At 41.9% G+C, this 17,020-nt stretch overlaps 1 protein-coding gene across 8 annotated transcripts in view; it reads right to left on the bottom strand.

The window, feature by feature from the left end:
* The window catches only part of clcn3 (chloride channel 3), a 47,584-nt gene that overhangs the window by 18,135 nt on the left and 12,429 nt on the right, over positions 1-17,020 (bottom strand). For 4 of the 8 annotated variants that reach the window (XM_074622914.1, XM_074622909.1, XM_074622911.1 and 1 more), the window contains one exon: positions 824-984. In XM_074622914.1, the coding sequence (XP_074479015.1) occupies positions 824-970 (147 nt within the window). In that variant the 5' untranslated portion in view covers positions 971-984. Of the gene's footprint in view, positions 1-823; positions 985-9,772; positions 10,185-12,681; positions 13,086-17,020 lie in introns of those variants that run through there. The other 4 variants (XM_074622917.1, XM_074622913.1, XM_074622910.1 and 1 more) reach the window with 3 other exon arrangements.

The following is a 17,020-nucleotide window of genomic DNA, read 5'->3' on the forward strand; positions in this document are numbered from 1 at the left end:
TTTTGAAGTGGGGTTGTATGAGGTACTAATCCATCAGTGTATTACCTACAGTAGATGATGGTCAGCACGCAGCCAGTTTGGAGAAACAGGCAGAAAAACGTATTTTAGACACCTAAAAGAAAGGCTCACCTAAAAAAAAAATCAATTTACGTGTATTCTATATTTAGAATATTTTCGTCGTTTTACCTTGCTGTCAGACAGCCTTTTCTGACTGTGAACTGAAGCCACTGTATACATCTATGCTCTCTTCAAAGCAACCAGACTCCATTGAAAAAAAAAGTAATTTTACCTCACAGAACAGGGGGTTTCTGGTCTTCCGCTGCCTCGATCGGTTAGTTAGTTTGTGTTATTGCGGGACTTTGGTGAATCTGAACTAACCAAAGTCACACAATAACATAAACAAACTAACTAATCGAGGCAGCGGTAGACCAGCAACCCCCGTGTTCTGTCAGGTAAAATTACTATTTTATCAATGGAGTCTGGTTGCTTTGGCAAGAGCATAGATTAACGGCTTCAGTTCCTCGTCGGGAACATAGACTGTATAGCTGTCTCACGGCAAGGTAAACCAGCGAAAATATTCTAAATATAGCGCACACTTTAACGGTCTGCTTCTCCAAACTGGGGGCGTGCTGACCGTTATCTACTGTAGGTCATACCCTGACTATAGATAAGTACTTCATACAACCCCACGTCAAAACACCCGAACTATTCCTTTAAAACATATGCCTTTAAACTTGGTCAGAGGACATGTTGTGCAAACTAGCTCGTTTGAAGCATATTTAAGGTGTAAGGTTGCATTTCTATCCAGCTTCAGTCTCCTCACCTTCCGGTGCCTCTCGCGGTCCTTGCATTTCTCGCGGACCCAGTCGATGGTGTGGAAGTCGTCGTAGGTCCCCACACCAGGGATGGGCTCCTCTAGGAAGTCCAACAGGTGGGTGGTGCTGCTGGGTGCCCCGCCCCCGTTAGACATGACGTAGTTAGACCCTGAAGAAGAGAGAAACAGAAAGATGTTGGTGAACTGTTTGATTCAAAAGGATCATCACTGCCTGCTGCAGCTACTGGATTATCCGGCCCATCGGAAACACTGCAGAGCTAAACACAGTCACCACTGAGAGATAATGACACAGCTACTCTGAGAAAAACAGCCTGCAGTCCATCACCTCATCTGGAACAAAAACAATAGAGGGAGTGGATGGTTTATCTGCACCGCTGCCACATTTGGATGAGTAAACGCTGCTGAAATACCTGGAGGTAATATTTAATCCACATTAAATACACAGTCACACCCTACACTGGAGCTCATGGCACCTTAACAGCAGCTCTTGTTCATTTTTCCTGCTCTGGTGGTGTTTTATATTTTACATTTACAACACCAAAGCTTTAAATGACATTTTGAACTCAATTTAAAACCTTCAACAGATGCCTTGTTGGCTTTTTCTTGAAAATCCAATGTCCTTATAAGCGTAACATCTTGGATGTCTGTCAGTCTCATTAGCGCTGCTCTGAATGTATCGGCCTCCGGACTGCCAGACAATGTGACTGCATAAAGGCCAAATAAGCATGTAGAGTCAGTTCAGTAATGACCTCAACATGAGTATGATTCGTCACAGCATATGATTTAACAAAGCAAATGTTGTCCACTGCTCTATAGAAGATAGTGCTGATAACATAAATAGATTATTATAGTGACTTTGCTCATGACAGCGACATGAGACACTGAATGTCTCTGGTTAGGTCTGATATGATCTGGCTGGATGCACAGATTCAATATAAGACGGGACGTAAATCATATTGACACACACACGATATAACAGAGCGAGGCGAAGCAGCCGAAGGGTTAATTCTCTCTACTTGTTATCTGGAAAACATCCCAGGATTAGCACGGCTCCCATTAGGCTGCTTGATGAGAAATTTCTTCCATAAAAGAAAGTAATATTTTATAATATAGTCAACAAGAGGATTATCGCAAATCTCTTTATTTTCATCCTCATAATCCAGTAAGTTTAACATAATATCTCATTAACTTTAAAGTGCACTGCCACATGTTTAAATCTGTGTTTGATAAATTAGGGAGGACCCGTCGTCTGACATTTTGAAATAGTCAGAAGAGCCGAAGAGCCTCATCCTCCCACTGGTGACGACGCAAATATGCGAGACTTCTTCATCGGCGACACAAAGGCAGCACAGTGTGCGACGAGGACAAAAGGGAGACGCAGTGCAACAGTTGGGGAAAATAATTATGTGACACATCATAACTTGTTTCTCCGGTCTGTGTACATCCAGAAATGGTGTAATAAGGTGTTATTACTATGTGTTTTAATAAATCTGACTCCGTTTAATGAAACAAAACAGAAGCTAAGTAGTGACAAATGCTGCTGGGACTCTGCTCTGTGAAAGCACTGAACAAAGTCTTACAAATATGGTTGAAAGCACTCAATTAAGCATCATTTAAAGCTTCTGTAATGTAACACATTTCTACCTTCTTATGCCAGGTACACACACTACACGAGAATCAAGCCAATTTTGGGGTTATCATTTTAAAGAGATCAGAAAGCGGAGGATGAGGTCACAATTTGTCGTTTACCAAGAGATAGCACAACATTTACCACAGGGACAGCTAGAAAAATGGATTTTGCATTTCACTATGTAAGAGTAACTTAACAAGTCAAAAAGCACTGTTTCACTGACAATGTCTGGTTGAAAGACTCAAAGCATGCTGCTGAGAACTTCAACCTCCAGAGTTCAGAGAACATATTTTCAGATGATGTTGACTGACTCCTAAAACAACCGCAATTTCAATTCTTAAAAGACAACTCATTTTGTTTTACTAAATAGTATTTTAATGTTTGCCTTCCACTGCAGGAACTTCCCTGGAACTAGGAACCTTTTTGAGGAACTCATTGTGTTTCGAACCGCAGGGGAAAGAGTCTAAATTGAGTTGCAGGGACTTTTTGGGGGGTAAAAAGGAACTTTCTTTGTTAGTATTTTCTGAAAGTACAGGGAACTTTGGAGATGGAGTTTGCAGGGAAGACGTCTCTGATTGGTCAAACAACACACACATACACAGCGCAGCTGCTTCAACTGTACCGTTTAATTTATAAAACAAAAAGTACTCGATTTAGGATCATTTTAGGACGAGGGGAGAGCATTTCTCTTTGTCTGATAACATTAAAAGTGAAGTTGAGCTTTGCTGTCGGCTTCCTGACTCATTTAAAAAAAAAAAAAAAAAGACAAGAAAAGAGAGAGGGAGACGAAACGCGGCGGTGCATGTGAATGAGAGAAAAAAAATATATTTTTCTGATTGTTTCATGGCTGTTATGTTCTAGAGCACAAATAAATAACCATCAACAGATACTGTGGAGACAGACGCTCTTAGTTTCATTTTCCTCCTCTGCATTTCATTCATTACATCAAACGTGCATCGGTAAATATATGCAGCAGTAAATGTCGCAGTGAGACATAACCTAACATTTCTATTTTTTTTTATGTCATGTAGTCGAAACGGGCGGACACACTGAACTGCAGGATGGAAACACAGACAAGAGTGGGCTGAAGTAACCTTTTAGTTTCTTGAAAAGTAGTCCCGAGACTAAAATACCAGGAACTTCTTGGTGGAAACCCGGCTCATGTGGCATCAAGCTGAAATGAATGCTGTCACACGGTTAGTTTGTAACAGTCCATCTCCACCTTCATTCATTAATTAATTCATTCATTCATTCAGGGCCACGCGGTCAGTCACACATCAATCAGGTATGTTGCTGCTGAATTTTACAGCATCCTGTGATCAGCTCCTGAGGGTAGAAATTCTATTTTAGCAGATAAATTTGACTTTAGAATAAAAAAGGAATCACCGAATGACTGCTGATTTCCTGCCAAAGTGGCACTTAAGAGTAGACAAACAAAAAGAAAGCACATTTTGCACCCTGCATGCCACTTTGTGACTAATGTGATCTGTAACAATATGAAACAAAAGTACCTCAACACCGCTGAAGATAAAATGCCAATCGAATGCCATGCCACGGTCAATAATAAATCTTGTGGCCATTTGAACAGCAAACACACACATTCCAGTCGGTCCACAATACAGGTTTAATCTCCTGAGCATAACTACGCCTGGGACGGGGTCATGACTTTCAAACAAGGCCTCATTCATAGCTTCATAACCCTCTATGATCTGCCTTAAACATCCCTGAGATGGCTCTAACCAGGGCCGTAAAACAGATCATAAAACGGCATCTGTATCCTTTCCAAGCATTATTATACTGCAGCTGCTATAACAATACAAAGGTATTGCCATATAAAATAAATGAAGAATATGAGCAGCGAGAATAGCGAGAATCAGATGATGCTTTGTATCAAATTACATAACATCTCAGTTTGGAATAAAGTGAGATTTTTCCCTCAATAACTGCAACATAAGCAGAAGATAAAGCCTGTTTCCAACATTACAGATGTGGGCCAGGACACAGCCTTTAAAAGGAAGTGCAGCTTATATATCACTGCTTGATGGGGGTCAACTCTTTTGGTGAGAATTTCTTTAAGAAAGCAGAGACAAAATGAAAGTGCAGCTTTCATCTGACCGGCCGTGTAAACTGTTGTAGAGTCAGCAGCAGTAAGAGTGTCAGGCTTGGCAGGGAGATGCTATCACTCTCCATTTCGATAGCAGAGTGACGGTTACAGCCTGGACCATCCAGCCATAGTGTGTGTGTGTGTGTGTGTGTGTGTAACTGAAGGGAAGGTGGAGCAGTCTGATATGGACGTCTGCATTTTCCCATACAGGACTGACCTTGCTGAACATATCAACAGACAGACTGGACTCCTCTGAGGGCAAAAATAAAAAACAGTAGAGCTGTGAGCGACTTTCTTGTTAACTGTTTTACAGGAAATGTTTGCGTTGTTGCATGGTCAACTTTCCTCTGAGTCATCAGTTCGTATATAACTGCACAGTAAGCACAAAAGAGTGAGCTCTTTCAGTCAAAACAAAGACTACAACCCTTAAGAAGTGTGCTACATATCTTGTGGGAGCTTTGATTTCAGATTCCATTGAGGAGAAATTGGTATCTCTTTATATTTTTTGTGGTATTTTGCAGTTGAGCATTAGTACTTCTGGCCCAGTTCCATAGCAGTAGCAGTTTAACTGACATATCAGACCTTCTCTATATATCTTGAGGTATTCACGACCTCGTAAGAGGAGAGTTTCTGAAAGCTCTGAGTTCACGTGTTGTGACGTGTTTGTTGACGTCAGAAATGGCGGAGGCCTTGGAAGGTCATTTTTTCGGTGCATAATAAGTTAATATATTGTCATTTTAGTCGTATGTTGTTTTTTGCACGGTGCTGCATCACTTGAGGCCAGTTGCGAAACGGTGTCATGGACAAAATATGCAAAAAATAGATATTCGAATAGTTCAAACCTATGTGTTTTTTTAGAACGAATATTCAAACGTAATTTTTGCCCAATTTTGACAGCCGTAGTACTGTACTTAAGTACATATTTGAGGTACTTGTACTTCACTTGAGTCTTTTCTTTTCATGCCTGTTTCTACTTATTCTGTACAACATTTCAGAGGGAAATATTGCACTTTTTACTCCGCTACAATTCCCAAATAACTAGCTTTTCAGAGATTTCAACCGCATTCATTATGAGATACGATCAACAGATACACCTGTTATCCTCACTGTAATGTATATGTACACATGCACATTCAATTTACCATCAGCCAACCACATTTTGCAGCAACAAATAGTGAATAAAATGTCTTATTGCTTGAAACACTACAGAGATAACAGTTCCACCGTTAAATTACCAGCTGGCTTTCTGAGATAGGATGAGGAGGATGACCACCAGGTCAGCTAGCCGGTCCTCACATCTCCATAAATCAACCATACATTCAAAATCTAAATATTGCGTGAAAAACAGTTTTCACATTTTCACAATTACTTCTGGTGAAAACTTACAAAGGCCAACTTCCGTCTCCAACTTTTATGGGAAGTGTATCTGTGCATCAACACACATAGTGAAAGCAGAAGAGATGGACTTAATGAGCGTGATGACCTTGTGCATCCAGCTGATGGGAGGGTCTGGGCAGAGATACCAGAACTGGGTATAAAACTATGCTGGACGCAATCACTTTTTGCTGGCAGAAAAGAAGGAGTCTACCGTAATAAATCCTGCTCTGACAGGACTGGACAACCTGTTCCAGTCTGAGTCAAGACAAAGAGAGGCCAAATGTTTCCTGACTAATCACGGGGATTGATACGGACTGAAGAGACTGCAGTTTTATATTGATTTCTTAAAAGGCCTTTCAAAGCAACCGTTTAATGAGACGGTGACGGTAATGACTTTGCGGTCTTCTCGGTGCACCTTCAGGTGTCTTGGTGGACGCTCATGTAACAAATTCCCTAATGGACATTACAGATTTCATTCATTCTAAAAACCCACCTCATACTGAGCATCTTGATGTTGATTTCTGATAATAAACGAATTGAGAATGTTTATAATGTCAAATTACCTTGTAGTTAACATGAACAAATCTCAATCTGACATTAAAAGGTGCAACGTGTAAGATATGGCCCGAGTTTTGGTTTAAAACATTTGAAACAGAATCATTATCAACATGTGAAGAGGTTACACCAGCTAGCCCCAGACCATACTGTCTTGTAATACCATTTGAACCTTGAGAGACTATAGTGAGTGACTGTAGCGTCTAGTCTGCCTTCTGTCCAACATGAGAGGATGAAGAAGTAGAGCTGCCCCGAGGGCTTGTCAATCACATTGAAGGTACAGGGTCCGTGTACGTTTCGATCGTTTGTTTATTGGATTAAATCCAAAGTGGCAGACGTGAGAACGGACCCAGTAGTAGAGGTGAAATCATAGAAATAGAATATAGGAGTAGAACGGACGTTCCCATTCAAATCAACGTAGCAGGATGGTCAGAACGTTTTTATGTGTATTGTCATAACGACCGTTGTAGCAGGCTGACTTCCGCATAAACTAAACCGACCTAAAAGAATAAAATGCAGATAAAGGGGGCAAAAAAAACTTCAATGGGAGAAAAAATATTCACTGACAACATCCCAGCAGTGTCAGACAACAGAGCACAAAAGGTAAGACTGCGGCTCCACACTGCAGCAACTACTGCAACATTTCCAGCTCGCACAAAGTAGGAACAGAATGAGACGTGGCTCATTTAGAAGGGGAACATTTTCAACTTCCAGTACAGGATAAATCAGACGCCCTGATGATGCTGCACTACTGTCACCCCATCAGTCGAATCGGGAGCGTGGAGCCAAGTGAGGGCGATGCCACGGAAACCAGAAACCAGAAAGGGACAGCGTACGAGCACGTCGCCAGCATCACGCTCCAACGGTTCAGCGCAGGGCACGTAGACAAAAGACACACACACATGAAAATAAGGCTTCGGTTTCTTTCCCTCGTGCATTAAGGTCAGTGACGCAGCGATTCTGTTCGGCCTGCATCAGGGATAAAAAGCTGTGTCGGCGCAAACGCAGGCCAATAATACCACTTCCTGTGTTACTATGATCAATGTGGTGGGGAATGACGATCAGACGACTGCTTGTTCAGGAGGTTTCTGTGTCAAACGGGGTGACAAATTCCAGGTTCAGTCTAACAATCGCCTCTGCATTCCCCTGTATCATTAGGCTACTACTGCGGAGTAAATCAGATCAGAGAGGTTTAGAGGCGGCTGGTTCTGGACACCCTGGATCAGCCCGGTTGGCGTAGGGTTAGTCTGCTCAGCCATCATGTGATCAGCATCATAAACTGACCCCGACAACCTCCGTATAGGCTAAGAAACACCCTGGTTTACCGACAGAAGGTGGAATCCCTGCAGTTGCACAAAAAGGCTGATAAATAAATGGATCAAAGTCCGAAAAGCTTCTTTTTTTGGTGTGTGTTTACATATGACGGGTTCCAGATAGTTGAGACAAGGACACAGTGTTTAAGGTGAATGACCTTTAAGGGATAGTTCAGAGGGTTTGAAGTAAGGTTGTATGAGGTACTTATCCATAGTCAGTGTGTTACCTACAGTAGACGACGGTCGGCACGAACCCAGTTTGGAGAAACAGAGTTACCGCACGGAACCAAAGCTATAAAGAAAGGCTCACCTAAAAAAATCTATATCAGTTTAAGTGTACGCTATATTTGGAATATTTTTGTTGGTTTACTTTGCTGAGAGTCAGCTATACAGTCTATGTTTCCGACAGGGGAGCTGAAACCATTATCTAAACTCTCGCCAAAGCCACCAGACTCCGTTAAAAAAAAAAACAGTAATTCTGCCGCGACCTGTTTATTGTGTGACTTTGGTTAGTTCGGATTCACCAAAGTCACACAATAACACAAACAAACTAACGGATCGAGGCAGCGGTAGACCAGCAACCCCCAATGTTCTGCAACGTAAAATGACTGTTTTTATCAATGGAGTCTGGTGGCTTTGGCGAGAGCGTAGATGGATACAACGTCTTAAATTCCCCGTCGTACAAGGGCTATCTCTGACGGCAAGATAAAGCTCTGAAAATATTCTAAATATAGCGTACACTTAAATTGATATTAATTTTTGTAGGTGAGCCTTTCTTTTAGGTGGCTAAAATACATTTTGTTGCCGGCCCCGTCCACAGCAGTACATCGCTTTGCTTCAGTGTGGTAACTCCTGAAGCGTCCGACCGTCATCTGCTGTCGGTAATACACTGACTATGGATAAGTACCTCATACAAGCCCACTTCAAAACACCTGAACTATCCCTTTAAAGCGACCAAACTGCTATATTTATGTCCAGTTTCACAGGAAATTGACATGAAAAACTGCCAGAAGATGCTTCTACGTGAAGGTGCTGACAAAATGGAAGGAAAGGGGTGGATGTGCGGTTAGATCATCTAGAGACTGAAGAGGTAAAGAAAGGAGAGGATCGCAAGTTGAACTGGAAACTACGACGCTGTGCATCTTTAAGGAGAGAGAGGGGAATAAAAGCTTGAATGCAGGGACGTCCCTTTTGCACAATGTAGACTCACTGGGGGCCTTTTGTCTCTGCTCGCTCACCATAAAGAAATCTAACAAGGCCTGGAGGAACCGACGAGCACACATGCAACTAAAAGGAAAAACTCCCTAAAGGCTACATAGGAAAAGACAGACAAGTACGAACACAGTAAAGAACTCAAAATGTGTCGTAGAAACAATTGGGCACAATTCAAACTGCATGCCTTCACCGTTATGTGTGATGTGATGTAAGGTGGCGTCCTGAATCTGGCCAACAGGTGTCCTCACACTGCAGGAGCAATGTGGAAACGCTTCGACAACAACACAGCCTACAATCTACTGAGCATCCAGTTCACATTATGTAGTAGCCAAAGCCTGAGTGTGTGTGTGTGTGTGTGGAGAAATTAAAATGGATGCCCGTGATGTTGCCTTTCGCTGCTGCTGCTGCTTACAGGCCTCGAGCACAAGCCTTCACACTCCCGTCTTTATCTCATTATCTCAGTCTGACGTGCACACACACACTGCTGGTTGATCATCAACAGAGAGAGGTGAATGGTGAAATGAGCTGCGCAGGTTATTTCCTCCACACACGTATAACATGCAGTCAACAGCTTTCAAATCCATACTGATTTCCCAATGCTTTAACCTGCCATATGGCTCACATGCACTCACTGTACAAGGAGAAGGAGGGTGGCCTCTGTCATCACAGCGGCGTGAGAGAAAAGGAGGGAATCGGAGTGGGGAAGACGGGGTGAAAATAAGAAAGAGGAGGACGTGGCGTACCTCTTTTAGGGATCTCCTGCAGGGGGATGGTGTCCCCACCCCCGTCGTAGGGCAAGTAGGGGTCGGCCGCCGCGTCCTCCTCCTCCATGTTGACAGCTGAGACGAGGCTAGGCTGAGCTAAGCTTCACTACGCACTGCTTGCTGCGTTTGCTGCTGCCATGTTTACCAGAGGAAGACAAGCAGGGCTGTGTGTGTGTTTGAGAGGAAGAGTGTGTGTGTGTGTGTGTGTGTGTGTGTGTGTGTGTCCTCTCTCCCTCCCCCCTCCGTCTCCCTTTTCTCTCTCTCTCTCTCTCCACTGCAGCAGCTGACTGTTAGAGCTGATGATGTCACCACACACACACACATTCAAAAGGGAAAGACAGAGCACACCAAGCCGGTCAGCCTTGCCTGCTTGGTTGCTAGGGGAGATCAGTGAGCCCTGCCTGTATGGGAGAGACCATGGTGCCGGGTCACAGGGGTGTGTGTGTGTGTGTGTGTGTGTGTTTGAGAGAATGAGCTCTATAAAATGGGATATTCCATTCTGAGCAAGTGCAGGGGGCGTTAAAGTAAGAAGGAAAGGAAGTTCTAATAAGGATAATGATAATAGAAATGAAAATATTAGTCAATTAATTCGATCGTTTGATTATCACGTCCTTGTTTTGTCATTTTTCCAAGCAAAAATGTCACTGGCTCCAGCCCCCCTTTGTCTCATATGATGGTAAACTGAATATGTTTGAGTTTTGGACTGACAGTTAGAGAACACAACAAGACTTTGAAGATGTAATTTTCCCACAATAAGTCTGACATCTTGTAGCGTTAAGCTGGGCACACAATGTACGATTTAAAAAAAATGGTGTTGTGTAATTCCTACTCCTACTCTACGAGTGGATCATTTGCGATGTAAAGCCCAAAGCTCACGATTTATGTGCTCACACTGTACGGTCCGATCGTCAGCCACAACCTGAGTGCTCACACTGTACGTGTAAAATAGAAAGAAAAAAAACAGGTTGGCTCCTGCGGGCCATTCTGGCTGTTGACAGGTGTCAATAAAGACTTGTTTGAAAGCTCGGAGGCAGGTAAAGGTAATTTGCTAGCAGCGGTCTACTGAAACGTCCAAAAGAAGTTGTGCGGCTCAAAATTCGGGCCAGAAACGGGCTTAAAATTGCACAGTGTATGCTCAGCTTTACTGATTGATTGATAACGTATTGTGCAGATTAATCAACATGGAAAATATTTTTAAGTGCCTACGAATGTCCAGCAACACGTGACAATTTCCGCTCGTTACATGCATACAGTCTTTTCAAAATAAACTTCCGTCTTCACAGGAAACAACTAGGTTAGGTTTAGGCAACAAAACTACTTCAGGAAAAGATCGTGTGCTTTTGGGTTAAAATAACGGCAGTGGCGCAACATAAGTACGGAAGTTACGTGATAAATAAATCAACAGTGACTTCTGGTTTTATATGTGATACAAACGCCGGTCTCCTGGGAGAAAGCCTGGTGTTTTTTGACCCACCCCGACCTCCTCCCTACGCGGCAGTGTTTCTGCTATTAATTATGGCTCTGACACACCAAGCTGACGGTCAGCCGTCGGACAGTTTACGTCCGTCGGTGAGCGTCCATCGCACCGTCAGCTCTAGTCCGCCCGTGTTGGTGTGTTTTTTCGGCCGATTCAGGATCTTGAATCGCCGGCGGTGCCCGTCAGTGAGAGAAATCACTCTGATTGGCTGCTCAGCTTAAACGAATCAGCGCACAAGAAGTGAAACGGAAGTGAGGAAAGCAAAACAGCGAGTAAAGTCAAGAGGAAAAACACAGAAGTTTCTGATCTGGAATGCAGCTAAGTGGTGAGTGAGAGTGGTGTGAAAATGGTCGGCAAACGCTGCTTTGTTTCATGTACGTATCATAACAACGGCTTGTATATCCGCCGTCCTTGGTCTTCCGGTTTCCCTTTTTGATTGCTGAATACAGACGCCTGCTGGTGTGAAGTGATTTCCTCTCACGCAGGGGCAGAACGGTGTGTTCCAGTGCAACTTTATGGCCAAGACAAAGGCGACGTGACGCGGCACAGCTGGTGGCCTTATGTCGCCGCTAGTTCTTTGATGTCGGCTTGGTGCGTCCCCAGCTTTATATTCAAAAAGTCACGGCGGATCTCAGTTTTCAATGCCACTGAAATCCCTGTCCTCATGTTACCTTGCATAAAAAATAATCCCAGTGAGCTCCAGCCAGTGAGGCAAACAGATTCTTTAAACATTTGGGGAAAAAGCAGCATTAGTGGTATCAGACTGATCTGCAGAAAACCCTAAGATGAGAGAGAAAAAGTCAGATCGGTCGATCTCTGGTGGTTGCAGCCCTCGCTTTCCACTGCAGTATTTAGCCAATTCAACACAAAATCACTTAGCCCATTGATAAATTACATGAAAGAAAGCCATGTGATTGCAGAAACAATAAATAACTATATGCCCATGGGAGTTATTTGCCGATCTGCTTTGTTATTTTGGTCATTTTTGCATTAATTCCACTGCAACATCTGCCTCTCCTGCAGCAAACAGAAAGTGAAATGAGGAATTTTTAAAGATAAACTGCAGCAAGAGAGAACAAGCGAAAAATCTCAGCCTCCCTCTCTCGTGTTCACTCTACAGGGAGGACAAGAAACATGTGAGATCAATCAAGACGTCTCATAGCATCTGTGCCACAATGCAAGACAGACTTTACGGACTCTAATGCAGAGAGATGACGTAATCACTGCTTCAAGACAGAAGTTGTTTTGTAAACTTGGTGCGATCATGTGTTATTATATGAAACAATGCAGCTTAAGTCCGCTCTTGTAGTTCCCAGGCCTAAACAATGGTGCCCTGACATTTCACACGCTTTGTTTTCACTGTAATATTAAAAAACAGCCCGTCATAGGTTAGACCTCCATGTTCCCTTACCTTTCAGCAGGGCTCCTGTTGCTAGGCAATGACACAGGTGATGTCAGCCATAGTTTGTTACCTCCCTGCTCAACAAGTCCCAGACAGGACGTCAAACCGGCAAAACGACATGAAGTTTGAAACAGAAAAATCTCCGTAATCCAGTGAGTTAAAAGGAAAACAGAATAAATCCTTTTCGGTTCAGATTCCCCAAAGCATTTCTCCATGTACTCCTTCCAAGCAAACAAAAAGTTTCTGCAAAAATATCACCACGGGATCAGAGTGAGCCAGCCCCCCTTTTGCTCACACTGCAGTCGTAGCCCAGAGGAGGGCTTTACGAGCTCTCCAGTGAACCCACCCCTCACTACGACGTAAAAATAGCACAGCGAAAGGCAGAGACAGGCAGCACACACACCAACTTCAAGGAAGAACAGATTTCCTGAAACGCTAGCTCACACTGGCTGGCTGCCAAACTGGTTCATGGGAATGTCGGTGCACGTAAGGGTGTCACACACAAATCAAGACTGAGGAGAGCGGGAGGTGGAGCTCAAGCAAATACAGTAGTGCATTACAATATGGTCCAAAATATATATATATAAAAAAAAAAGGAATACTGGCAGGCCAAAATAGTAGTTCTTCACTGAAGCTCGCTCTGTATTTGTAGCAGCAGTGACAGTATAAGTGGTTGCAGGTTAGGGTTACCCCATGCTTTCACCTTTAACTGCCCAGAGGTCCAGTTTCAGAGTAAAAGAATGATCACCAGGTGAAGGCTGGAGACACGGAAATGTAAGACAATCCCTCTTACATAACTACACATACCGTAGATAAACACAACCTCTACTACCTCTGTAAGTCAATCGATGTCGCAAAGACAAAATACAAAACTCGTAAAATATGGATAAGTAAAAAGAAATGTCACTACAGAACTGCCAGACTAGTTTTCAGGTCATTTAGAAACAGTGTCTCCGTTACATGCAGTAGTTTGTCCACAAGAGAACACAGACAAGTTTATTTCTACAGTGTAAAATGTCAGTATGTATCTTGTCACAATTGTTTGTTTATGTTATGAGAAAACAAAACAACTATCGGCTGATATATCTTCATCAAAATATCAATATTGACCTAAAAAATGCATGGGCTATAGTACGTAAGCTGGTTTAATATTACATTATGTACTAAACAACATGACTGTGTCGGAAATCGTATACTATGCACTGCATACTCAATATGTGTACTATGTGTACTGTATCTTTTCGGACGCACTGAGCAGTAATTTACGACGTCACTTCCTGAGAGCCTCCTTGCGTATTGGAGACGCGTAACCATGGTAACCTGTGCCAACCTCACCAAAACGAGGGAATTTGTGAGAATCAAAGTCTGAACTAATTTAAAACATATATCACGCCTAGCAAAGGGAAATCTTATACTTACAGTTACATTGAAGCGTTATTGATGTTACAGAGCTGTCTGTCATGAACATTGTCGTCACTACCGCATTGCATTGTGGGATATTTATGCCGCTTTAGTGTCCAGCGTTTGCATTCTGTAATATTTCAACAGAAATAGTGTGCAATTTGCGTACTGTTGGTTTCATACTAAGGTTTTGGACGTACTAAAAGATCTCACATACTGTTTTAGTGTACTAAATAGCATGTTAGTATGGAATTTCAGACGTAAACTGTGTCTCAACTGCAACGGATCTGAGGATAAAAGAGGCGTTATTCCATTTTTCACCCATCATAATGAGTTTTATTGTTGAGTAATGAGCACTACAGCCTCGCTAGCTAGACTTTGATCTTGTTCTATACAATCCCGGTTCTGCACTGTTCATGTTCGCCCATACAGTTAAGTCATCTATGCGTGTCCTACTGAACAGCCTGGGTCGCAGCCACAGTCTGCGTTTCAATAATGAATAGGCTGAGTCTAGACTCGGGAGTCGTAATATCACTGCTACTACAGTTAGACATCATACAGTACATTCCTACAGAAAAGACAAGCTTATGGCGGTCAAAAAGAATGTCTACATGTTCAGACGACTGTGTGGAAACAGAAGTACTAGATGGAAAAATACTACAAATACCTGCACTGCCATTCAATATGTTATAACAACGTTCTCTATTAGACCATTACGTGCATACCGTAACCTTAGAAAAAAAAGAAAGTCTGATTTTAGATTGTTTTATGTGCTTTTCTTTTGCCATGTTATGATTTGAGCACATTTTTTATGCTAAATGCAGTACCTGTGAGGGTTTCTGGATAATATTTGTCATTGTTTTGTGTTGTTAATTGATTTCCAATAATAGATATATACATACATTTGCATAAAGCAATCATATTTGCCCACTCCCATATTGATAAGAGTATTAAATACTTGACAAATCTCCCTTTAAAAGGTACATTTTGAACAGATAAATATAAAATAATTTGCGATTAATCGAGATTAACTATGGACAATCATGCGATTAATTGCGATTAAATGTTTTAATCGATTGACAGCCCTACTTATAATGCTTGATACAGCCAGCTGCAATAGAGCGAGTCTTACTACAGCCTCGTCAGTACAAAACAGGAAAAGCTGATACTGTTATCAGTCTGAAACTGAAAAACGTTGCACCACAGAAAAGGGAGATTGCAGATAATAGTAGAATACGTAGCAGCGAAAATGTCTGTTCTCTACAAGCAACTAGTCTAGTTTACTTTCACCACAACCTTCTGTTGCGTCTTTAAACTAACTCAAATAAAGGCAGTTAATCCTAAATATCCAAATCCAAAGTATAGAAACTACCCTCTCTGCAAAGCAAACACTTAAAACAGAGTTTAAACAGATCATAGCGTCTTTATCCGATGCATCAACACACTAGTTTGCCAACTTCGGTGCTCGTTTTGCATTCAAAAAGCACATCACATAAAATCAAACCAGCAAATTTCCAATTCGTTCACATTTTTGAGAGCCAAACTGAGCCGACACCTCTGATACACAACGCCCCTCAGCATGTGTGCTTTCTGTTTACTCAGCTGCAAGTCAAAACTGAAGAGAGGAATCAGCATATTTACTCAGACAAGGAAGAACAAACAGGATGCAGCAGATCGGATGTAGATGCGACATCAGATATACCAGCCAGAGCGCCACTGAGCTTCTGAATGAATGAGAAACAGGTGACTGCACTGGAATGACAGGTATGACTGTAATTCTGTCACGTGGTTGGCAGAAGCATGGCAGAGATCTCTTATAGCAGTCCGACTATGAATGAAGCAATGATCTGAACGTATCATCTAAAATAACTCTGCAGCCTCCACCCACGCTCTTCTATATTTAGCCAGCCGATGACGTATTTATGAATACAGAAAAACACAGAGGCTCTGCCACGTGTCGGTTTTATTACCAACACCCACGTGTCTTTTATTGCTACCTGACAGGAGACATCAATCCACGTAAGCCAGGGGGACGAGGCGGAAGAGGAACAACGATCAAAGCCATAGCACACATAAAAAGTGGTGGTGAGACCACAAAACAAACCGCAGGAAACGGGAAGTAAGAATGTTAAAAAGGTGACCGGGTCAAGGTGGTGGATGTAAACAAAAGAACACAATAAACAGGAGAATCATGCAAAGTAAAGTTTGGTACAAGAACAGTCACAGAGCGACAAGTAAGATGTGCAAGACAAACAAATAAATGATTGTAGGTGAAAAAATAATAATTAAAATAATAAAAAAGAAACAGAAGTCCTTAAAATGGTTATAAAGCAATTCATTAATTGATTAATTGAAAGAGGGATTAAATGGACTTTTTAAATTGAATTAATTAATCAATTAATTAGTAAATAGCTCAAATTGCAAATGGATTTGTAAATAACAACAAATAGCATTAATGACCACCTAAAGAAATTGTGAATTTTTTAAATCAATCCAATAAGACATCTAAATTCACTAGGGCTGCAACTAACGATTATTTTCATTGTTGTTTAGTGTTTTCTCGATTAATCGATTAGTTGTTTGGTCTATAAAATGTCAGAAAAATTGTGAAAAATGTCGATCAGTGTTTCTCAAAGTCCAAGATGACGTCCTCTATTGTCTCGTTTTGTCCACAACTCAAAGATATTCAGTTTACTGTCATAGAGGAGGAAAGAAACCAGAAAATATTCACATTTAAGAAGCTGGAATCAGAGAATATTTGCTTCTTTTTTTTTAAATTACTCCAACCAACTAATCGATTTTCAAAATAATTGGTGATTAATTTAATAGTTGACAACTAATCGATTAATTTTTGCAACTCCATAATTCCCGATTATTTAAAAAACGCAGCTTTTAAATGGGAAAACAAATATTTTCAGTTTGCATTAATTAGCAGCTTCTCAATTTA

This window comes from Sebastes fasciatus, chromosome 22 (genome assembly GCF_043250625.1).
Source record: "Sebastes fasciatus isolate fSebFas1 chromosome 22, fSebFas1.pri, whole genome shotgun sequence".
Classification (NCBI taxonomy): domain Eukaryota; kingdom Metazoa; phylum Chordata; class Actinopteri; order Perciformes; family Sebastidae; genus Sebastes; species Sebastes fasciatus.